This window comes from Alosa alosa, chromosome 15 (assembly GCF_017589495.1).
Source record: "Alosa alosa isolate M-15738 ecotype Scorff River chromosome 15, AALO_Geno_1.1, whole genome shotgun sequence".
Classification (NCBI taxonomy): domain Eukaryota; kingdom Metazoa; phylum Chordata; class Actinopteri; order Clupeiformes; family Clupeidae; genus Alosa; species Alosa alosa.
In genome coordinates this window covers 2639771-2664600 of record NC_063203.1, presented here as the reverse complement: position 1 = coordinate 2664600, position 24830 = coordinate 2639771, and the positions used below count along the sequence as shown (strand labels likewise).

Here is a 24830-nt window from a genome sequence, read left to right as displayed (position 1 = left end):
CAACACAGCCACAGGGCTCCTTCTCACCAGCTCCGCATGATAAGCGCATTTCCTGCTGTGAAAAAACAGCATCACCTACTGAAATGGCTTCCTGTTTGACTGCTGGTGTTCACTACTCTCTTCTTCAACTCGGCCAAAGATAGGGTGGTGCCTTTTCTCTGGGGTCTTCTCTGTAGGCCACTGGGACTAATCTGTATAGTGAATGAATAGGCCTTAACAGCATATTCAGCACCCTCTGTTGGGTTAGCTAGGTGGCTTGATGTATGTATGTTTACCATTTTAAGTGGTGATTAGTCTTAAGTGAGGCTTTGGATTTCACTGTTGAATCTTGTAGACTTACACATTCCATTATGTGCGAATATACCATGTGAGTATATGTGAACCTGACAAACTAGCAGAAAACCACATTCAAAGTTCAACGTTTACCTCCGCATGAGTACATGAGTCACCACAAGCCTCAGCGTGGTGGACAGGCTGTGTGAGAGAGCACGCTCAAGTGAGAGAAACGAGCTCATGCCATGAGAGCCTGGCGCTCACACAAGAGGACGTCACCTGTCATCTCGCAGAGCTGCAGCACATGGCAGCAGAGGACTGGCCCTGATGAGCACGCTGGGGACTGGTCAGCAGCAGAGGCAGAGGCTCTTGAGAAATAGCTGAGAATTACGAGAGCAAATAAAGGCGAGCAACTGAAGTTGCATGAGCACAAGTGGTTGGAGGCTCAGCATGCAGTGAGATGAAAACTAGAGACAAACGCATCAAAGGAACCCTGGTTTCTGCAGCATAATGTGAGTACTTTTGGTAACATCCTTTTGTCACTAAATTGTCTCTTGTCGCTTCATATGTGAAATATATTGACTTGCAGCTCCCAAGGAATCATGAGCACAGCCAAACATACATGATTCAGTTGAGTACTTAATTCCCACTGCTTTCCAAAGATTGTATGTATCTTGCTGAGATTATAGTTGTGTAGAATTGCACTGGTGAAATAGTAAAGCTGAGCTCATGTGCATGGCTAGTTTGACCTCTTTAATGTCTCAGGTTTTGGTATTGTGTTTATACATCCTTATATCATATGTCTATGTGCTTACTGTCACACCCCTAGATTCTAATATGGTAGTTTAGTTCCAGCCCACAGAATCCACTGAATCTTTGTGAAGATAAGAAATGTCCCATGACGCGTTGTAACACTGTGTGTAAAAAGATAGAAATGCTCTCAAAGTTCTGAGCCATTTAAAATAATGAGAACCATTTTATCATCGTGTTACTGTTTTGGACATAAGAGAAAAAATAAGAAGTCAGAAATGAAAAATGACCTTGTTGAGACCGGTTAAGCTAGTGAAGTGTTGATCGGTGCACCATTTCCTGCATCTTTTTTTCACTGCATTTTTTCATTTCCTGTGGTTGCCTTGACACCATACAGAAACATCCAATGGGGGACAGCGACTGTTTGAGACCTGATTAGTGTACCTGACCCAGCTGCCTTTTCTTGGCATTATGAAATCCCCGCAGGATGAGGCTGACCAGGGCTATGCTACATGGTGAGAGGACACAATGGCTTGTCTTCATTGAACTATGTTTCCTCTTTTATGATGTAATAGCAACAGGTCATTAGATACCTCTTTGGCACCCTGTAGAACTCATCATTAACCTCAATGACTGACAACAGTGAAAACACAAGGGAGCAAAATGCCTTTATAACATAAATATTGTCTGAGATTTTTGTGCATGTTTGTGATTCACTATTTTGATTTACACTGCAGTCTCCACAAATGGCTGTTCTAGAAAGATTGACATCCCATCAACCTGTTGTCCATGTAGACACATTGGTAATCATTGGTAATTAACACCATTGTTATCCCCGATGTTCAGCTGTGCTAAGTCCTCCGTACGGATGTCCAATGGGGACTCGGCTCTTGCCAGTGGGCCATTGGCCCTTCTGCTGCATCTCAAGGCTTGCCAGGAGGCCTGGGCACCTGGGCCACCCTGGAATAAAGATGGCACACATGCTGCCCTGTGGGGTCGGCCTGCAGGGGTAAGTACCACTCACAAACAAAATGCACAGCTCTTACTAACAACTTTTAATCTATATAGAATAAATATGGTGTCACTGCCTTAATTGAGATTTCCCTCATATTAATCCCAGTGAAATAGTTTTTTAGATTTAGATAGATAGATAGATAGATAGATAGATAGATAGATAGATAGATAGATAGATACTTTATTGATCCCCAGGGGAAATTCAAGGGAAATTTAGCTCAGATTTAGCTGGCTACAGATGTAATCTGGCTACTCTTGTACTTAGCAGCATTTCTTGCAAATCCTTTGGTACAGTCTCAATACACACAAACTTTACACTGTGACCTGGAGAACCAGCCAAGAGAAAGGAAACATGCTCACTCAGGTTCCCGGTAGCACTCTTTTATATTCACTTTGTGAAGGGTGCAGTGTTTAATAGCACCACATAAATATCCCTTTAAGTGCACATTGTAGTGTAGTGTTGCTCAGTGAGTGCATTAGCCTAGAACAGGTCAGGAGAGCAGCTATGCGTCCGGCGCAAGATAAGGAGTCAGTGCATGCAAAGTGACACTGTGAGTGCAAAAGTGTTATACCGCTGTCCACTTCCCATTTTTAACTGACTTGCTTCATACTTCAGTCAGATGAAGAAAAAATAGCCCGTGTCATAGCAGAAGTATGTGCAGATAGGGCTCTGTGTGTCAGAGATAATGAATGAGAGCCCATGCACGACAGAGAAAGAGAAATGAGCTTTTGCAATGGAGATTACAAGATAATGAGGACCTTGTTGAAAAGTTTCAGTGAGACATGAGATTTTGGGAGTGTTTCTTAATAGGGAATGTCTTTTGCTGGCATCTCCCAGGCAACGGTAAGTAAATGGGGACTAAGAGAGAAAGAGTGAGACAAAGGGATGTGGACATGTGTGTTTAGTTGTTTTGACTCTATATACCAGTTTACAGATACTGCATGTCATGCCATCAACATAGGTTTAACTATGTAATCTACTAATACACACTACTTAATGAGTGACAGAGAATTGAATGCCCTGTGTTACTGTGGTGACATGTTTAATTTGCTATGGTTGTTCTTTTATATTCTATATATGGTATGTGTATTCTTAAATATGCAGTTCATATGTGCGGTATGTGTTAAATCTGTTTGAAGATTTTATTCTATTTTATTATTTTTATTCTATTCTATTCTATTCTATTCTAAGAGGTGTATGTGAATGTATGTGCGTTCTTTAATTCAGGCCAGAATATTTTTAAGCATGTCCGCATGCGTTATATCAAGTTTGTGCTTGTGTGTATGGGAGGTTATGTGAGGTCAAGTGTTGTCATGCAGCTCAGGAAGCACACTAGCTGACAACACATATTGTCACACTGTCATCACTCACATACATCATACATACAGTACTCTGCTTGCAATAGTAAGTCCCTTCACCATACTTGTTGTACACCCCCCCCCCCCCCCTACATACACAGCACATTATTTCATCAGGAAGCTTCTCCAACACACATCCCCAACATACTTACAGCACACCCCCCCCCAATACACAGCACATTGTCTCATGAGGAAGCTTCTCCAACACACATATTGCACACTGCCCTCTCCCCACATACACAGCACCCCCCCCATTAATGCACAAATAGGCTGACACCAGACATAATTTCACTGCATTTCTTACATCCAGTAACTATATGCATGTGACAATAAACTTCCTTGTATCCTTGTATCCTTGTATATTTTACTCTATTTGCCCAACCTACAGGAACATGTTGCTATCTTAAATCAGCTCTTGAGAAATTTCTGAACTCTGTTTTTCCTAAACCTCCTTTAAGATAAATTATGAGCATAAGAATAAAGATAATTTCTTAGGAGCTAAAAATACGAGAAAATTATGAAAAGATTGTATTGATCTTGATAATTGATTGAGCTCAACATTGTCAAGGAGAAATTAGGGTATGGAGATCTTACTTTGACTGTTCCTTTCCTCTGGGAAGTTAAATATCATCTATACAAGCCACACTTTTTTTTCAAAATGTTGTCCTTCTCTTTGAATTAACGTCATGCTGTCTGAATGCATGAAAATTAAATCGTAGTTACTTCCTTGTGGCCATCCTTTAAAAAAAATATCTTGCTGCAGAGTTTCCTCGTACTGCGAGATTCTGCTGCTCAGCCAGAACTGCTGTGTTTATGTGTGGAGAGTGCCAGCGAGCCAGTGCAAGATTTTCCCATCCGTCGCACCGGCACAGGTAGGCATGCCGTTTCTAATGTTGAAGTCTTAAGGGACAGGGTTCTAAGTGTGCAAGGTTAGCTACACAGAAGTATCTGATCGCTTGTTTGGCTAAATTTTGACCCAGTTTTATTCAATCAGTAAAGCTTTATGCCCAGTTTCCCAGACTAAGAGAACTTCAGTGAAGATTTCCAATGAAATTGAACTTTTAGTCCATGAATAAGATTTATCACTGTCTGGGAAACCGGGCCTTTTGATGTGTTTAGTCTGCTCTTTAATTCTTCTTATGAACTGAGCCAGGCATATACAGTATGATTAAAACCATTGACAATATATGAACTGTTGCCGGGAGTAAATCAAACATATTATGTGGGAGTTTTTCTCTAAAACAAAATGTGTCTATCTCTCTCTCTCTCAGTGTTACAGCTGACCGAGTCTCACCTGAGTTTTCCTGACCTGGCTCAGTTGGTGGCTTTCTACACTCTAAGCAGGTAAGCTGCCGGGGTTGAGCTGCTGTATTTTTGTCCTTAACCTGCCAGAGCACATGTTTGACGAGCATGTGGATGTGTTTCTGTTGTCAGAGACGTGCTGCCTGTGTGTCTGCTGGTCCCTGAATGGATCTCCAGTCTGGCTGACCCCTCTGAGAGGCAGCCATCTCAACTTGGACCCAGTATGTCCACCCCTCCTTCCCTCTATTTCTTTGATACTGGACTATTTCTGCTGCTTTCACTGTCCCACAGCAGTCTTGTTTCTAGAATCTTTTGTCTCCTCTCTGTTCTGCTCTCTTTTCACCTTCCTTTTGGCACTTATGAAACCTTCCTGCTGATGTGTCCTCTGCTTCAGCACACATCTTACATAAGATTGCCATATCAGTGACTACCTCATGTTCAATTTCCTCATTCTTCCTCTCTCTCTCTCTCTCTCTCTCTCTCTCTCTCTCTCTCTCTCTCTCTCTCTCTCTCTCTCTCTCTCTCTCTCTCTCTCTCTCTCTCTCTCTCTCTCTCTCTCTCTCTCTGTGATGCTGCACCTCATAGGCGCGTCCTCACTGCGTCCTAATGGCGGCCGCTAGGAACTCTTTCATATGTATTTTACTGTTTAAACTTATTCATGATTGTATTACACTCCTGCCCTCCCGTTATATTACATGTACCGGTATTCATTGTTCATTTCTGACGCTGTGTCTAGTTTGTGTGTGTATAGATAGAGATAGGTGCACATATACTGTTGAAATCACACCAAACATTTCACTCGCATTTCATTCATTCTTCCAAGTCCCTGTTTATTTAAAAATGTGACTGTAACCATAACATGCTTGCCGACTTTGTTATAATGGTGGTTCATGGACAATGTCTGTTGTAAATGCTGACAAATTCTTTGAAGAGAGTTAACTGTTAAAAGATGTTCACTCCTTACTGGCGAGGTAGCTCTTCCTGGTGCTTCTTAGGGAAGCGTGCTCCCGTCCTGGGACAGCTATAATCTTTGGGTGTGTTTGCGAGTGTCGTGGTTTCACCCCTGGAAAATCAATTAACTTTCTTAAGCGGTTGTAAGTGATTTTTGTGATATATATGTGATTGTGTTGTTGTGATATATAATTGTTAAGTAATGCTGTTGTGAAGGCCTAATGTTTGAAATAGTTTGTTTGGTGCCGTATTCATTTATATAATGTCATATTTAGTCTTGTAATGACAAAACACCCCTGTGTTTATGGTTGATATGGGCTGATTAAAGGATGTTTGGTCACTCTTTAAAGGAGGGGAGGTTTCATTTGTAGGATACCTTTTGAATAGGAGAGATGCTTATCCCAATGCTCCTGAGCTGTGTGAGGTATTAGTAAGTCATTTTGTTTGCGACTTATGTCTTTATTTTGCAGTGCTGCCCATAACCATATTTGTTTTGTAGATATCTTTTTTTTCTGATTTTGCTGAACTCTACTTTTTGCACTGGGAGACCTCAAACACCCTGGAGGGGGTTTAAAAACTGCAAACAGAATTTTTGACTGCATATTGCCTCTTTGCGCTGAACCTTAAGACCCTCGACATACAACCCTTTAAAACTCTCTCTCTCTCTCTCTCTCTCTCTCTCTCTCTATGTGATTGTTTGTGTTAGAGTCCTGGCTGTGTCCACTGTCCAACCCATCTTCAGATTCCATAATGCCTGAGTCGTCAGTGGCGCCGGGAACAGTCCTGTGCACCATACAGGTACACTAACTCTGTGGATGTGTGAATGTGGATGTTGAGACCCCTGCACTTGTATGTGAATGTGTGGATGTTGAGACCCCTGCACTTGTGTGTGTTGTTGTTTTTGCAGCCAGATAAACCGTGAGCAGAACACAACATCAACATCAGTTGAGATTGCCTCAAGGCACCTTACTAAGCTTAGTTCCTGAACTCCCAAGAGCAAAGAAAAACAAGGAAAAGCATCATTTCAATAGGAGCAAAGCTTGAGTAGAGGCCGGCTCATAATTGGCGAGTGTTTTTTGTCGGTCAGGCAGAAAGACAGAAAAGAAGGGGAAGGGGGGAATGGAAGGGAGGAGAGGGAGACAGATGAACTCAGGATAAATTATTAGCAACACTTGGCATACATGATACATACGATATTCCATGATGCATACAATCCAATGTGTTGTCTTACTTGACCGACAGCTGACCACAGCCAGTGGAGCTCTCTGCATCATCAACCCACTTTATTTACATGAGCACGGAGATGACTGGCTGTCCCGCACACCAGACACTGCTCGGCAGGGCGGTCAACCCGGTAAGCGAAGGTTTGAAAGGCGGCTCAGCAAAAGCAGACCGTGGGGAGGAGCGGGACTGGTGAAAAACAGAGGACTGTCATTAGACGAGGACACATTGCAAAACTCCTCTGAAGCAGGTGCAAAACATGTTGTGTGGTGTCTGCCTTACTTGTGGCATTTCTTTGTTTGAATGTCAGATAAAAGAATCCATTTATTGATGAATGTGTCTTGAAGCATGAATGTGTGAAAGGTTGTGTTAATAATTTAAAACCCTTGATTTAACAATAAGCAAGTACTTTAAAGATGACCGAATGGAAAACCGTTTTTACCTCGGCTTTGTTGAATAAGGAGAGTTCAGTGCATGGCCACAAAGCCACTGTAAACAGAAAAGTTTGCAAAGCCACCCCTCCACACAGAAGATAGAAGTTGCTGAAGCCTATTGGGAACAGCGTGAAGCTCACTGAGTTATTAATGTCTAGGTGCCAGTTAAGCATGAGGTTGATGGGTGTGTATATATAGTGGAATACTCATCCATGCCATGTCCATCCATTCTATGTGATCTTTCAAATGTCTCTGAGTGCACTATTGGAGACTAGAGCATGTGCAGTTTTTGAGGGATTGCTTTTGAGCTGACATGTGTCCACTCTTGTCTGCAGTGGGAGCAGGCGTGGGGGCCCCGGTCACTACCTCTACTGGAGTGGTGCTCCGCAGGGCCAGTAGCAGCGCCAGCAACTGTGACCCATTCCAGCGGTCGTCCACTGGGAGCGCTGTCCTCTACAGCCCAGCGCCACAGTCCCCCCACCGCGTGTCCTGGGTGGAGGGCAACATGTGGGTGTCCCCCCCGCCCTCCCTCCTCCACCCGCCATCGCTGGAGCTGGACTCGCTGTCAATCAGCAGCATCGAGGAGGAGACCGACTCGGCCTGCTCTAGCCCCGCCCTCTCTCACCATTCGCGCCTGCCGTTGGCCGACAAGGTGAAGAACCGCCTGTCTGCTGTGGGTCACGCCCTTGGCGGTCTGGTGAACCCCCAGACGCGGCTGACCAATCGGGTGCAGGAGCTGAGCCGGAGCAGGAGCGGGGCGTTTGCCGAGGCTCTGAGAGGCTTCATGGAGCAGACCCAGCGGGCGGTGGTGACTGAGGCTGTGACCAGCACGGACCTCCTGCAGGAGGTGCGCACCTCCCTCACAGGTCTGCGCGACACGCTGCTGGACTACCCCGACGTGAGCGGCCTCATGGATAGCATGGCTGACCTGCCTGAAACTGAACTTGGTACGGCCGTGCTGGAGAGCTCATGGGCTACATTAAGACCCAAACCTCAATAATGGCAAAAAGTTACATAATTGGATAGTTATTGGATTAACTATCCATTTAGCTTGTACGGTCAAATTCACTTCTTTCTTCCCTCTCTCTCCCTCTCTCTCCCTCCCTCTCTCTCTCTCTCTCTCTCTCTCTCTCTCTCTCCCTCTCTCTCTCTCTCTCTCTCTCTCTCTCTCTCTTCCTCTCTCAGATGCCATGCTGGAGATCTCGCTGCATAAAGTGGCATTGAAGCCCGTCTGCTCCCACCTGTACTCTTGCGTCCACGCCTTTCACAGTAGTGATGGAAGCTTCCAGAAGCTCCAGGGCAACCAGCACACACTAGAGGGCCGCAGTCTGGAGGAGCTGGAGGGCACGGCCGGAGCAGGCGTTCCCGATCCCGTCACCATGGAGAAGATCCAGCAGCGCTGGGCGTCCATGCATAAGGCCTATTCCCCCAACAAGAAGGTGCAGATCCTGCTCAAGGTGTGCAAGACCATTTACCACAGCATGAGCGCCAACGCCAAACCTGGTGAGTATGGTACCACCTACTGCTATCACACACAACAGCCAGAAGTGTCCATCACCCAACCATACGTCTCCAACATACAGCTCAGCTGGAAGGGGAGTGTGTTTCACATCCACATTCTCACTTCAATGCTAGTGTTTATTACACTTCATCTGAGAGCTTTGGGACTGTGGCGGTAGACTAGCTCATAAATATGCTTGACTTATTTTTGGGGTTTGGTGTGAATAAGCACATACAAAATATTATTTTGTAGGGACTTTTTAAACGCTACACATGCATCATGGGCACTGTTATGGATGTTCCACTAATATATGTGTTAATCTTACCATACTTTAATTTGGTGATGTTATAACATCCTGTGGATTGCAGAAGTGTGGTAGTGTTAAAACTCAGTGCAATACCAAGAGTCCAAAGCACAGGCTATAGGACACTGCAAGTACCAGGTGGTGAGCTTTGCTTGAAATAGAGAGGAAAACGAACAGGTAAAAAAAACAAGTACAAAGGAATTCCGTCTGAATTCTGATTATTCAAAGGTTCCATGCAGTGAGTTAATTTCATATCATTCTCACTTAGGCGAATAGCCTCAAAAGGAAAGATAGCCTCCTCCGATTAGTGCTAGCCAAAGGACAGTGCAGACGTCTAAAAGGGCAGCCATTTAAAAGCTGTGTGTGTAGGACATGGGTAGAGTCAGCTTTCCATAATATTGCCTTGTTGTGCAGTGATGTCAGAGACGAGGGCAGCCAATGATTTTTGAGCATGTGCTCACGATGCTCTGGATGTGCTTCTTTTTTAATTGACAAGGAGTAAAGGCAGCATATGGGTGAAAAGGTCAGGATGCTTTCAGTAAAGGAGATGTCAAAATGTTAAGAATGTTCCTGCTGAGTGTAGCTTCCTCGAAAAATACTGCCACTGTTGACAATTTTTTATAATAACCTCTGGAGATCAAAGTGCAGTTTGTCATCGATGACAGTGCCCAGGTATTTGTATTCGTGTACAACTTCAACTGGTTCCCTATGGATTGTAGTGGCAGTCTTGCATCCTCCATGTTTGATAAAGTCAATAAACATCTCAAAAGGCATCCAGAAACCTCACAAATGGCAACAACAGCACAGAAGACTTTGATAGAAGGCTTTCTAGCATGTTAACTATGTCTTTTGGTTATTTTTTTTTTCAAGATATTAAGATACTATATATTTTTACAGGGTGGTCCAACCCGGACTTCAGAACTATATGTGCTTACAGAAATATCTTAATTATCCCCTCACATGAACATACACCAACTTCATTTGATCATATCAGATGATACCAAAGCTATTGCTCACAAAACATCAAAAAGCTTCAAAAAGTGGAAAATTGTTTCTCTTTAAAGCTGTTATGAGCAGATAAACTGGTATGCCATAGGTATTCTATGTGAAATCAAAATACCACCATTACCAAAACTTTTTTTAAACTTCAAATTGTGTCTATAGGTAAGACTCATTAAGAGGAGACAAGCAGAGAAATGAAAGTCTCTGGAATGAGGAATGAAATGAGTTCATCTTGTTATCTGATCCCCGGTGTCCTTTTGCAGCCCGGTGTTTTGTGTTTTGTTTTACTGTATTATGGTCTGGTGCATAGATAACAGTTTTGTGTTATTGCCTTGTGTTTTGTGCTCTCTCTTGGTAAACGTAAGCCTGGTGTGTAGTGATGTACAGTGACTCATCAGTAGCATAGACCGGTCTGTATTGACCAATCTATATTAAAGGCTGTGTACTATAGGCAGTCAGCCAGTAGGCTGTGTTGATGTGCTGTCCAGACTGGTCTGTGTTGGTATGGTTTGAACTGGTCTTTAGTCATGTGTTGTGCTACAGGTGTGGTCTTCGGGGCAGATGACTTCCTGCCCTGTCTGACATGGGTGCTACTTCGCAGTGATGTGGTCACACTGCAAGTAGACACAGACTATATGATGGAGCTCCTGGACCCCATGCAACTACAGGGAGAGGGTGAGGCTGCATGCAGGCCAACACAGGCACATGACAACACACACACACAAACAGATATACACAAACCAGTGATGCACATCACAGACACATATTCATATTTACCTACAGACATAGTTTTACATATAGTTGCATGCCTTCTTCAGTTGCACAACAGCAGTTCACACCTACACCAAGTTCCTGAGTGACAGTATACTCACTTTTGTATCTCTCAAAGTCTACAAGTATTTTGCCCTGTCTTTGGAAACAGATCTAGCATGTTTATGCATTTGTCGGTCACTTCATATTATAATGTGGTCTGTCTTCTTGTTAAGGCAGTGTTTTTAGTTCTTTATACATCCATAATCTCTCCCTCTCTCTCCCCCCCTCCCCTGCTGTCTCCGTCAGGTGGTTACTACCTGACATCCGTCTACTCCGCCCTCTTCTACATCACCACCTTCCGTCCCCGCTTGGCAGCGCGCCAGCTTAGTGTGGAGGCCCAGCAGTCTCTCAGCCAATGGCATCGCAGACGGACCCTACACTGCAACCAGTCACGTAGAGGAGGTCACCGCAGGACTATCCGCAGGCACACAAGCCCCAAGACCCCTAGAGGCACATCGCTAGGGCCTGAGGGGGAGAGCAAGGACACTCTGGCGCTCCCTGTGGGGAGTGAGGAGACACTGCAGGTCATTAATGAGAACGTGAGCGTAGTGGACCTTTGTGTGGAGCAGTCTGAGCATCAGACACGAGTGCCACAACCTGGAGACCACGAGTCTGCTGGGGTCAGAGGCAGGGACTCCGTAGCATCTGGCACAGGGACCAGAACAGAAAGACTGGAGATGGACGCCAAACAGGACCCTGTTGGGGTGACCGAGGGAGAGCACGGGGGCTCTGCTAGCCTCCTGAAGGGCCCAGCGGTTCTCTGGAGTAAGAAGGAGGAGGAGGCGGACACTGAGGGGGACAGTAGCAGTGCTGCTGAGGACTGAGGAGACTGAAGCAGACCACCTTGTGTTTCACAAAGGAATCAAATGAGCTGATTAATGAGCTGTTTCCAGGTTTTGACAGTAGGTGGCAGTATTGTTTTTCAGTGAAATTATTGTAATCCTGGGAGATGAGAAAGAGTTTAAGTTATAAGGTCTGTAAATTGTGATATGCATTTTCCTTGTAAGAAAAAGAAAATGGAGATAAAGAGATTATAATGATCACTGTTAAGCAATGTCAATATGAACTTATACAGCATAATTTTGCTGTTGAGTAACAACTTCAGATGACCTCTCTCTGAAAGACCTGTGTGAGCTATTCACACATCCACAAATATTATTAAAAAAGACGGTTTACAGAATGTGTCATTTCTTCCCAATCACACACATACACATACAAATGTATGAATTCATAGTCACACACACACACACACACACACACACACACACTTCTACATACACACATACATACATACATACATATATACATACATACATACATACATACATGCATGCATGCATACATACATACATACATGCATAAGCATACACACATTGAGTGTGCCCCATATGGTAATGTATGTTCATATGGTTGCTCATGCACAGTAATCCATCGCTCTCAACAAATACACATGCATGCATGGATTTGCTCTCTCTCTCTCTCTCTCTCACACACACACACACACACACACACACACACACACACACAAATACACATTCTCACTACACATGGAACCTCCTGAGCCTGAATACAGAATTACAAACTCAATCACATTTGCCTAATGGCACATCTGGCAACTAGCCAGAATTTGGATCTTAACTTTGCTAATAAAACATCTGGGCTTTTTTTCTTTACCTAAAAAATTCAACATGTAAACACAAATTTGAAACAGTCTGACTTCGGCTCCCACTTCCTTGCATCAGCCACAAAGGGGAGGCAGTCTCTGTTTTACAAACATGATCGTGCACTTTAACATATGCAATACATTATGCATACTAGATTCAACTGTATTAGACATTCAGAGTGGCCATAAATTAGATATATGGCTGCAGCATGTGAGCCACTGAGCTCACAGATGGTGAAAGCCTGGGGCGTGGGGCATATCACAGGGGCTATAGTGCGGGGGGGAGGGTTATTTCTCTGCACCCAGCCCCGCAGGAGAGAACGCCTCCTCCAACATCACTCAATATCTCTCTCTCTCTCTCTCTCTCTCTCTCTCTCCTCTCTTAAACAGCAGTATTAGCACATATTCGAGTCAGTATTACACACAATCACTCTGACATTGCACAAGAGATGAAATAACCGCAGTTGGTCTTTCTTACATACACACATGTCTAAAGACACAAACACGCTAATTACAAGACACGCAGACAGACCCAGGCACACATAAAAAGACATACGAATAGGATCACATGCATTCTTCTGTGCCTCCTTGTACAGTAAATTATTTTTGTTTCATTGGCAGATGATTGACAGCTCTCTAATGAGCCTTCCTCCTAATGAAGACTCCTGAGCTCGGAGTGGTAAATAGATGAGAGGGGTTAGAAACGCGCCCCAAACGCTTTTCAGTCCAATTACCCAATGCATTACTCCATAGCACTGGAGCAGGTAGCAGCATTCCTCTGTCTCCTTGTAAATTATAATAAAGAGGGGCAAACCCATTTCAACCTGTTTTTTTCCTCACTTGATCGGGTGCATTGGTTATAGATTGGGGGTGGGAGCAGCGTCTGAATATAGCTGTATTTGTCCTGAAGGATACTTCCTGTACACATCCATATGCATCTCATGTGGGATTTCATTGTTCTGATTGGCCTTAATTGGCACATTATTTTCTCTTTTATTTTATTCTATTCTTCCTGCATTTGTGTTACAAACCCACTTCTGTTTGTCAACTTATCATTCATTCAGAGTATTTTTCTTCAAATTCTATTTTTTCTCTTTTCCTTTCATTCCCACTCTCCCCTTACTCTCTCTCTCTCTCTCTCTCTTCCCCTCCCACCCTCTGTCTGTATTCTGACAGGTGTGTAATTGGATGATTAATGATCATGAGAAGCCCTCCCACTCCCCTCCCACACAGATCCAGGCGCGCGCGCACACACACACACACACACACACACACACACACACACACACACACACACACACACACACACGGACACTCATTTTTGTGTGCACATACACACAGTTGTGTACGTACACCCACAATTTACACATTTTTAAATACATGTATGCAAACACAAATACACATGCGCGCATGCACACATACACACTCACACAGAGAGATTCAGACATTATGCACACATGCAAACACTTACATCCACAGACAGACTCATGAAACTCCAGTGTCCCTTCTCCATTTTGCTCACTCTGTATACCCATATCAGGTGTGCCACATGTGTGCAGAAACAATTTGCCATTTATGAATATTAACATTTTGTGTATCAATATAAAGCCATTGTCATTGTTTAGTTCTATTTTGTAGAAGTGACTGAGTGAATGGATTATGAAGTGTTATTTGTTGTTATAAGTCAAAGTCTTACAAATATGGTTTATTGTGAATTAATTATTTATGCTTCATAAAATGGAAGAGATAAAAATGGTGAGAAAGTACCAAAATACCAAAACATGTTAGTAATTAAATAAGAATAGACAAAGTAAAAACAAGAAACTCCATAGGAATGAAAATGAGCATGTGAGGACAGGAAAAGAAGTTAAAGAGGCAGGGCCTGGGTCACTACCAAGGGTCACAAAGATAGGCCACTTCCTGTTAACCTTCAAATGAACTCTGACCCCTGCTGCAGGCTGTATCTATCACATAAACTGTGTTGTGAGAGCCAGAGGGAGAGAGTGTGAATGTGGAGAGGGTGGAGAAGATTGACCTCAGGGAGACATGCGCTGGAATAGTGCTCAGCCTGTCGTACTGGAGACAAATGATCACAGGCTTGTGAAATTCTTTTTCTGCATACTTTTGTTTGAGTGTGTGTTTTCAGTGGTGTGGCTGGTGATTAGCATTAAGATGATCTGCTGTTCCGTGAGGGAAGGCGCACGATGAGAATGCTTGAGTTTAGGTTTGCAAAGGCAGTGCGGTGGAATTAAGTAATTAGTTTAACAGGCCTCTAGGGCTGAAATAAGATTTTGCAAAAATCCATCACATTCTCAGAAAATCTTGTTTACTTATTTGCAAAATCTTGCATCATCCCAGTTCAGTAAGTAGATGAGATTGCATCACGATGTACAATAAATCAGAGAAGACCAGATGAATTAATGTTGCATCTCTGCATTAGAAAAAGATTAAATCTTGTCCTTAAACCAAATCTGCAAAATGAATAGAAATGAAAATTCTAAGTGTCACTATTCTATATTGCAATTATAAATTAAACTACTAGCTATACTATATACAGTCATACAGCTGACTGTTGTGTTGCCCATTTGTCCTTCTGAAGGAATTTGAAATTCAGCTGTGCATGAAATGCTGTATAAAATAAAAACTTGTGCCATGAAATTTCAAAAGAAAAACAATTCACACACATTTGCATAAGAAAGTGGTTTCATTTCATAATTATAATTGTTAGCATCATTATCATAATTATTAACATCATCAATATCATCATCAGTATCACCAGAATAACCATAATAATTACCATCAGTACATGAGGCTCTCCAAATAGGAGGAACAGGAAGGGAATAACTCCACCATTCAGGAGTGTTCAAAAGCGCCTTGCTCTCTCTCACACACACACACGCACACACACACGCACATCTTACACCCATTTTAAACAAGCTCTACAGATGGCCAATTCCACAGTTGAACATGTGGCTAAATGCTTCATGTGTGTATATTTTACACAGCATGAAAGAGAGCGATACAGACAGACTAGGAGATGCACATGGCATGGAGGACCCTGCATTGTGTTTAGCAGGATGTCACAGAGGTAAGCATTTATAGAAAATAACACAAACAACTCCCAAAAAATCAGGACAATATCTTGACATGTGGTACCCCAGGTTTTTATAATTAATTACAATACATAAATACAAAAATAAATTCAACAAAACAGAACAACATTTGAAGTTTTAAAAGATTCAATTAAATAAGGTAATCTGGATGTTAGTGATAGCAACAAGTAAGATAAACGACAGAAAAAAAACTGTAACCTCAGGTTGGAAGACCTAGACCCGGTAGAGAGCTCCATACTTGTCAACCCACAATGCTGTGCCATCTTTGAAGGTTGCCAGGATAAATCCTCACATTGGTTTCAGGGCTACACGGGGTGAGCACAGCATTTTTGTTTCAAATAGAGGGGGGACAGTGACAAGCAGTCTCTTGTGTGTCCACCCTATCCATCAGTCCATCAGGCTACAATGCTGGCTAACTCACTCACACGGCAGAGGGCAAGGCCTTATGGTGAGGCCACAGAGAACGCTAAGTGTCAGGGGAAGCACTACAGAACTGCGGAGGCTTTGGATCAAGCCTCAAGGCCATAGGAAGACATATGCGTGTGTGAGTGTGTTTGTGTGTATGTGTGTGTGTGTGTGTGTGTGTGTGTGTGTGTGTGTGTGTGTGTGTGTGTGTGTGCGTGTGTGTGTCTGAACTCAAGTAAAATTCAAGTCAACGTTTATAAAAGGGTGTTCAGCAGCGAGAATACAGCAGGTAAGGATGTGGGCTGGCAGCAGTGTGATGACGCTAGATGACAGCTCACTGGTGGGAGAGAGCCATCTCCTCCGTGCTGAGTGATGGGAAGGTCTCAATAGCAGTGCAAGAGGCTACCAGGAAACTGATAGACACCTGACAGATGCTGGTCCACAGAGTGGGCAGATTGAGACGGGCATGAATGCCCCTTTCTGTCAGGGGGCACAGTGGAGATACTGTTCTATGGGCACAATGCAGTGAGAATCCCGTGGCTAAGAGCATAGGCAGCAGACGTGTCTGTGTTGTTGATGCAGTCAGCAGCATCTGTGTTGAATAAGTACATTAGACGCGGCGTGGAAACCCACACCATCACTGGTGCTGCTGCAGAGAGAGGGTCAGTCACTGGGCTTGCGTGCTGGACAGGTCAATGTAGGATGTCAGTGTATGTCCGCCACACACAAGGGAACAGCACTTTCACCTCCGCCCAGCTCCTTTTGGATTGGTTAATGGGCGTGAATGTCCAGGCTTTGTCCTATGAGAGGCTCGGCCGTGTGGGGGGTGGGGGTGGGATGGGGTGGAGGGTGCAGCAGCATGGCCGGGTGGGGGCCGGGGTAAGGGTGTAGCGAGGGAGCGGCATGGGAGTAGCCCGGCTGAGAGAGCAGAGCCCCGGGGTAGTCCGCAGGCAGAGACGGCATTCCCTGAAGACCTGCGGGGGAGGGGGGCCCAGAGAGGGACAGGCCCAGTGGGAGGGAGGGAGAGAAGAGAGGAGGAGTCTCACACCAGTGCTCATATTCCAGCTGCGGGCACAACTTCAGTTCAGACTTTCACAAGTCTCCACTATGCCGCAGACACATAGATGCCCATGAGCCTCACACAGTTTTTACTATTAAAATGCTGTATTTTACCTGCAGCCCGAAGACTCAGATGAGCTTGGTCATCCAGTCGGTATCCCCCTAGTGCTGCCCCCTCTGGGCTGTATGGAGTACCTTGACCTGTAACAACAAAGACAAAAGAAAAGCTAAATCATATCCTTACATATAAAAGTGCTGATGTGGTGCATAATGAATGCTATATGGGACATCACACAATTGGTAAGTAGGTATGGTATAATAACATTGCAGTGAACCAAAGTGTAGGGTTTCACATGTCCACCATACTGAAGTGCTGCGAACGGTAATCCTTGTCAGTATGCATGAAACTAACAGTGGTGTTACCTGAGCGATTTGACTGGTCAATCATGGGCTGGACAATTCTGCGTCTGGCATTGATAAACCTGATTATGGCCAGAGAGAGAGAAAGACAGAGAGAGAGAGAGAGAGAGAGAGAGAGAGAGAGAGAGAGAGACAGAGAGAGAGAGGAGATGTGAGGCAATTAATAAACTAAGTCTTAGAGTAATACAAAGACAGGTTTTTATTTATTAGCCAATAATTAAACAAAAGACCGAATCAGAACCAGATTGACCTCTTAGATTTTAACCTCTTCCCAAGGCAACATAAATCCTCATTACAACAAAATGAATATTGATCTTTATGTAAAAATTGATTGATCAGTATTGATTGGGTCAGAGTTGATGATTATTACTGGCGAGGAAAACTCTGTAATAGAAAACAGGTTTTTCATTGATTATTGATTCAAGAACTGACCAGTTGTTGACCTGGAGGATGGTGAGGCCAGTGTCTTGTGCTAGCTGCTTCTTCTGTTCCTCTGATGGGTATGGATGCTGTGATTGTACAATAATAAGAAAAATTGGACTTTTACAATGTGCACACTACAGACATTTTTTCATCTCATTGCACTCTATTTTATTTCTTATTTGTCTATTATTCATGTGGTATTTCCCTGACCTGAAATCATTTTTAACTATATTGCGGCAAGCTTTGCATTTTATATCTAAAAGTCAGAAAAGTGCACTCGTATTTGTTTCACCACAGACTAAGTACTAGGACAGCGTGTCCCCAAACAAATCCACCTGAGACCGTTTTAAATGTGTTCTGTAATCTGCCTCACGAGGAGGACATGAACAGGATACAGGCAGACACGACCTTAGACAGAGGACCTGCCCTCTGGCGCATGTCATGTATTTTTAATTCGCTGCCATACAGCAGTCATCTGAGCTGCTTCATTAAGTGCTAATTACCAGTAGCTCATTACCCCACCTACAGGATTTGGGTTCAGCCTGGTTCAGGCTACACATGAACCCACTAGCATGCTCCACCAATATGTCCTCTTTGCAGACTGGATACCTCTGTGTGCTCTACCCAAAAACCTCTCTGCTGTAGCTTTCCATATTTCTCCATGTCTCTCCAGTTCTTACCGATAGATGCTGGAAGAGCCATGCTCTCATGATGTTGGTGGCCACTTTGGGGAAGATGCCTCTCTTCTTGTTGCTGTTCCTCCGGTCTCTGTCCGGTTCATCCTCCTCTCCAGTGCTGGGCGAGGCCATACCACCATCCAATCCATCACCTTCAGGAGGGAACAGACATGCAGGGATGCGTGTGAGAGAGAGAGAGAGAGAGAGAGCGAGCCATACAGTGAGAAAGAAAGAGAGAGAGAGAGAGAGGTGTTTGTATGAGGCATGAGGAGGGGTGTGAGTGAGTGAGAGAGAGAGAGAGAGGTAAAGAGAAACAAACAAAGGGACAGGGGTGAATGGGTACCTGCATCACTGCAGTTCTCAGTGCTGTGGGAGGCTAAGCCACAGGATATGCTGGGAGTACCTGAGGGGGTGGACACACAGTCATCTGGGTCTCTCAGCCAGGACTGATTCTGCACAGAGGCAGGGGCAGAAGGAGAGGGAGAGGACAGATGAAACCAGATCAGAATATGGGAAGACACGCCTTAATTACACTAGAGCCAGAAGTCAAATAAGAGAGAAAAAACGAATGAAATCTTCATAACTACACACCTGCTCTGATAGGCTTGTGCACGAGCCAGTAAAATCCTCCATGTCAGATTTGGACCCACCCTCACGGTCCTCTAGCACCAAATCAGTGGGCATCTTGCCCTTAAGACAGGTGATGTAACGATGGCAGAAGTTATCACAGAGCTCATGCACCTAGAGAGTAGTAGGGAAGTAGACCAGCAAGAAGGACAGATGTGAGAAACTTATCACAAACATGATAATGCTAATACTGCATGTCCAATATAGATAGAGCCTGTAAGACGCCATTGTCTAAGGAATGGCATTCTGTGCTGGCCAGTTGAAATGCATACCTTCTCCAGCTCCAGCAAGTGGAAGCGCAACACCTGAATGGCCTGTATCATCTAATATGAGACAAACAGAGAGCATATGCAACATGACTGATGATCATTCGTCAGCTGAGTGGATGGATCAGGTTTATTAGTGGATGTTAAACTGCTTGTGAAATTAATAATTGAGATCATACATTTATTACAGAGAGATCATTAAGGGAGGGTTCAGTTAATTAATTGCTGTGTGGCACTGTGCCATAGAGGCATAGAGTGTGTCAGTGTGCTTGTCTGTATGCTAATGTGTGTGTGTGTGTGTGTGTGTGTGTGTGTGTGTGTGTGTAACTTACCAGGCTATCCAGTTCAGGATTTGATGAAAAAATAGGCTTCTCTGAACGAATCTGAAAAAGCAACTGATCTTTTATTACAGCTGTTTAATTCCATCATTGCAAGATTGCCTGTTGCGTAAGTTGACTGGAGCTCTCAACTGTACCTGTTTGGCGAAAGCGGCGATGTCATCATTGAAGGACTCTGATGAGCAGACGTCGCTGTGATTGGCCAGGCCAGAGAGATGGGGCGGCACTGAGAGTGAGGAGGAGTCCCGTGGTGAACAGGTGGCCAGCTCACATTTTTCAAACACCAATGCCAACAAAGGGAAAAGAGGGTGGCTATAAACACACACACACACACACACACACACACACACACACACACACACACACAGATACACACACACACACACACACATAGATACACACACACACACACACAGATACACACTCAAAGTGAGAATGCACACAGATTTGACTTGCAGCAAGAGTGAACCCAAACACGGTGCCATATGAAAGCACTAAGTCCCCTCTGTTGATATTGTCATGAAGAGGTGCACGGGACAGATACAGACACAAAAACAAGTACACTCAGAGCACAGTACAGTTCAGCACAGTAAAGAAATCATCATTCATTCATTTACAATGTGCCTCTATAAACCTCATTAATTAGCATGCAACACAAACTGTGTCTAACATATAGTCAGTGCAGTCCTACATAGTCACTACATTACTATTAATACACACTGGTGCAACATGAGTGGAATTTCAACTCACCCATAGATCTGGTCACGGTGGTGTTTGAGGGAGTCAGGGATGGTGTGGCTGTAGTGTGGGGGTGGTAGTGACCTCATGGCCTCTTCATATCCTCCCACTGGCATGCCCTCGGACCCTGGGTACTGCACCAGCTCCTCATACTGAGACAGGGCCAGAGACAGCTATCAGCTATGGGCTACCCACCAGAGGACATTCATAAAACACTATGGTCTTCAGCTCAAACCATCAAAAAGCAACAAGGGCAGTTCAGTTGCCAAACCCAGCTCTGTTCCATGTTCTCACATGCTTTTTGGCATTTTGTATAGGATACCTATTTTTTCTAACTGGAGAACATGGTGCGGCATACACTGTGTGTGTGTGTGTGTGTGTGTGTGTGTGTGTGTGTGTGTGTGTGTGTGTGTGTATGTGTGTGTGTGTGTGTGTGTGTGTGTGTGTGTGTGTGTGTGTGTGTGTGTGTGTGTGTGTGTGTGTGTGTATAGGACTGGGACTGTTTGGGATAACTGCTAATTTTCTCTCCTCCTTGATAAACAACAACCTTTGATGTGCGATTTTTCTGAGCTCAAAGCAACATCCACCCTGGGACAAATTCATACAAAACAAACTCCCTCTCACTACCAGTCTTATGCATAAACATGAGAACACACACACACACACACACACACACACACACACACACATTCACACACAGTGTAAGCCGCACAATCTGACATGAACACCACATAATGCTATGGATAAATACTAAATACTGTGTGTGTGTGTGTGTGTGTGTATAAAGCTCTGGAAGAAATTAAGAGACCACTGTACATTTTTCTGATGTCATCTTAAGGTTGCTGAGTGACATTTGAATGAGTTGACAGTCATATTCAAAATTAAGAGACCATTGCAAATTTATCCATATGACCATCAACTCATTTGAATGTCACTCAGAAACAGTGATTTGTGATCTCCAGCTTTTTCCAGAGCTTTATCTATATTAATTGCCACAGGCGAAAATACCACAATTAGTATGGGAACACCTACAGCATCACCCAGTTTGGGCTTTGTCGAGACATTTCCTTCTACAAAGCCGAGCTACAAACGCCACTACCTACAGCTATCCGATAGCGCCCTTCTTAATGTATGCAGTGTTAGGTTGCAACATTTTTTTTTTTTGGTCAATCAAAGCCTGAAGTTTCCAACAATCAATTTCACATTGCTTTGATCACTATGATGATCCTGGAAGAACAGTAGAATTTGGTCTACTGACAGTAATTAAACTATTTTAAGTTTTTCGATGGGCGCTCTATCCAAAACGTTTGCTGTAAAACAATGTCAATAATTACATATATTACACTTTTAAATAACTTGTTTACTCAAACATGGATGACTATGTTATTGTCTTCTCACGTATGCCTACTTTGTAGGCTAATATAATTTAGAAATTCAAAACTGAAGGCACTGCCTAGCCTATATGTTTGTTTGCTTTTTAAAGACGCTTGAACGCAGGAAAGTTGTCAATGGTGCTGAGATTGTCGTAAGCTACACATTTCTGAGACATTAGCTGTAATAACTGAACACATATCCAAGTTGCATTACTTTCTGGTCTCCTATAATCGATGTCCAATACTCTAAAGAGATTGTGATATTTCAGATGTTAGACATTTTGGAAATGTCGTAGGCGTTACACAGATTAATAACACATCGCCTAGATTTGGGCTACAAAATAAACTAGTAAAAGGATTATTGTAGCTTAACCTACCAGTCAACGATCGTGTTGAGTAGGCTATTTCATGATTTCATGACAAATTAAGACCTAACTAAGACCTATATATGTAAAGCGAGGCTTTCGCTTTGGTAGTTGAAACCGAAAAAACAATAAGTAGCAACTGAACTCATCTCGTGATGAACAAATCTCATAGTGCAAACTGATATTTGCCAGCATAAAAAAGTTATTTTGGAACCGTTTTTCAATATAAAGTAGAATGTGGGCTTTTTTAATTTAACAAGTGCCAAGTAAATAATAACAGCAAAAGCAATATGCATTCGGTCAAGTTACATTTCGCTTAGACCAGACTGACGCACAATTTAGTCAATAAATAAATTAGGTCACGCATTTTTTATATTTATATTTATATTATATCTTTAAGAAATCTCTCTCTCTATATATATATATATGTGTGTGTGTGTGTGTGTGTGTGTGTGTTTCTGAAAAGAAAGAGAGCTAGAAAAGAAACACAAAAATGAGAAAAAAGAAATGCCTATCCAAAAATCTGGAGAGATTCGCCCCACGTCCTCTATCCTCTTTAACACATTTGGACATATTTAACAATTGTGTATAGCGTAGGCCTACTCATCCTCCACTTCTCATATTGTTTCCGTTTAGATTCTGATCAGCAATTTCTAATGTTTTAAGTACATGAATTAAGTAAGGTTTTCGTAGGCCGGCTTCCCCCCTTTGGTGACATAAGCTAAGAGCGTATTTTTCAAGACCCCACTTCTGTTTAGAAAATATTTTTAGTAGCCTTTAGATTGTTTTGTAGGCTAAAGAAACTAGGCCTACGCTGCTGTAACTGTTTAGGTGAAATTGTTACAGACAAAACATGCGGCCCTTATCAAATGATTTGAATTTTCACAAGGCATGTTAACGATAGCATTAATATCGTATTGCCCCTTGAGTGACTTCTTAAAGGGCTAGAACTATTCATGACCCACAGTTCTACCATGGTCCAAGATACACTCAGCCTGATATCGTACACGGAAAGTAAACATCTTAATTTAAAGCACAATATCTAGTGTGAAAGAGGTAATTGTGCAAAAGATGCGTCGGTCTCCATGTGGTGCCGACCTACCCTCTTATCCATGCGACACGGAAGTCAGTCCCACACCGAGGAAGACGACACTCCGATCCAACAGTCCGGCGCTTCGGCGCAGGCGTTCTGTCACTTGTCCACACTATGGAAATGATAAAGGCGTTTACAGCAATAAGAGTCAAATCATAAATTAATCAATGCACAGCTTCGTCAACTGGTTTAAGAGTCTTTTGGCGATAGTGTTATCATAGCCTTGGGTGTCAGTTGTTAAACACGGCTCTCAAGTAGCAGAAATTCTGTAACTTTACGCTAAGATCACGCTATCATAACAAAGACTGAAGAGGAACTTCATAATTGTGCATAACGTTATACTCTAGGCTACTGTAGACAACAACATGATGGTTTACATGTCTTAAAGGCGAAATATGAAACAAGCGACTGGAACATATCTCAATGTAAGCGTTTAAGATCCAAACAAAATCCCACCGAAAGCGAAATGCAGGTTGTCCAAGCTCTTTCTCAGGCCGTGCCACGAGTATCGTGCAAGGGCTGCGGCCGCGATAGCGCAGTGATCCACTGAATGTGTGTCGGAGGTCGGCGTGCAGGCGAGATGGCAAGCGAGGAGAGAGGCGTCCTTTTTTGATCGTTGCCGATGTCCATAGACCGATGCAACGAGTTGAATTGTGTCAGCAAGAAATGAGCGATTGAGCTTTAAACCTGCGCGCGCGAGAGAGGGGAGTGGGAATGGAAAAGAGCCGATGGAGGGAGAGATTGAGATCTGGAGTTGTTTGGGGGGTCAAAACACGACGGGGTCTCTCACCCCCCACCTCCTCATCACACACGCTCGCGCATTACAAACGCAGACCCCCTCGTTTTATCTCAATGGCACGCTCTCGATTCACAGACGCACACACAAACACACACACACACACACACACACACTCGGGCGCATCCTTACCTCCTACACCAGAGCCACACCATAGACTGATTTTATATGCTATGAAATGTATTGCGTATTACTGAGGTCAGCATATTGGCTCTAAGGCATTGCGGTCGTGTAATGGTCGTCACCATATCTAGGCTACAGTGCGCATCAGTTGTTCTCGATGCTTGCATCCTTCACTAGCGTATAGCCTACTGTGCTATAGCTCTGGCTACTCCACGGTCGTTATGGGATAAAGTGTGTTAGCCTATGTGTTGCGGGCCTGTGTGCTTCGTTCATTGTACTAGATCGGCAAGGAGACAGACTTGCTTGTTCTGCGCAAAAACAATCATCAATCAATTTTCTATATAGCAATTAATAGGCTTATCTTAAGGGCCTAGATCGTTAGGCTACCTGATGGACAGCAAAATCATAAATAACTTTCAGTAGCCTA

The 24830-nt window shown here is 43.6% G+C and overlaps 2 protein-coding genes across 5 annotated transcripts; one reads left to right on the top strand and one right to left on the bottom strand.

Annotated features, from left to right (window-relative positions):
- The first annotated feature begins 102 nt into the window (after positions 1-102).
- Positions 103-12087, top strand: rinl (Ras and Rab interactor-like). 2 transcript variants are annotated; one of them, XM_048264193.1, is made up of 13 exons: positions 761-785; positions 863-903; positions 1421-1538; positions 1870-2032; positions 4160-4268; positions 4668-4740; positions 4831-4919; positions 6356-6447; positions 6892-7120; positions 7640-8251; positions 8490-8807; positions 10655-10786; positions 11171-12087. In XM_048264193.1, exons 3-13 carry the CDS (start codon positions 1495-1497, stop codon positions 11746-11748), a joined length of 2439 nt encoding a protein of 812 aa, XP_048120150.1. In that variant the 5' UTR covers positions 761-785; positions 863-903; positions 1421-1494; the 3' UTR covers positions 11749-12087. The 2 variants fall into 2 exon arrangements, with proteins under 2 accessions (XP_048120149.1, XP_048120150.1); XM_048264192.1 differs by lacking the exon at positions 863-903 and having other exon boundaries at positions 103-785.
- A 3185-nt stretch (positions 12088-15272) lies between these two features.
- Positions 15273-24365, bottom strand: meis3 (myeloid ecotropic viral integration site 3). Of its 3 annotated transcripts, none has more exons than XM_048264226.1 (13): positions 23941-24365; positions 23494-23596; positions 20666-20805; positions 20053-20227; positions 19910-19972; positions 19584-19634; positions 19276-19425; positions 19088-19136; positions 18688-18836; positions 18017-18093; positions 17588-17646; positions 17279-17365; positions 15273-17079 (listed from the first exon to the last, which is right to left on the bottom strand). In XM_048264226.1, exons 2-13 carry the CDS (start codon positions 23503-23505, stop codon positions 16877-16879), a joined length of 1215 nt encoding a protein of 404 aa, XP_048120183.1. In that variant the 5' UTR covers positions 23506-23596; positions 23941-24365; the 3' UTR covers positions 15273-16876. The 3 variants fall into 3 exon arrangements, with proteins under 3 accessions (XP_048120183.1, XP_048120181.1, XP_048120182.1); XM_048264224.1 differs by having other exon boundaries at positions 19028-19136; positions 23941-24364; XM_048264225.1 differs by having other exon boundaries at positions 19028-19136; positions 19910-19960; positions 23941-24364.
- Between the last annotated feature and the right edge of the window lie 465 nt (positions 24366-24830).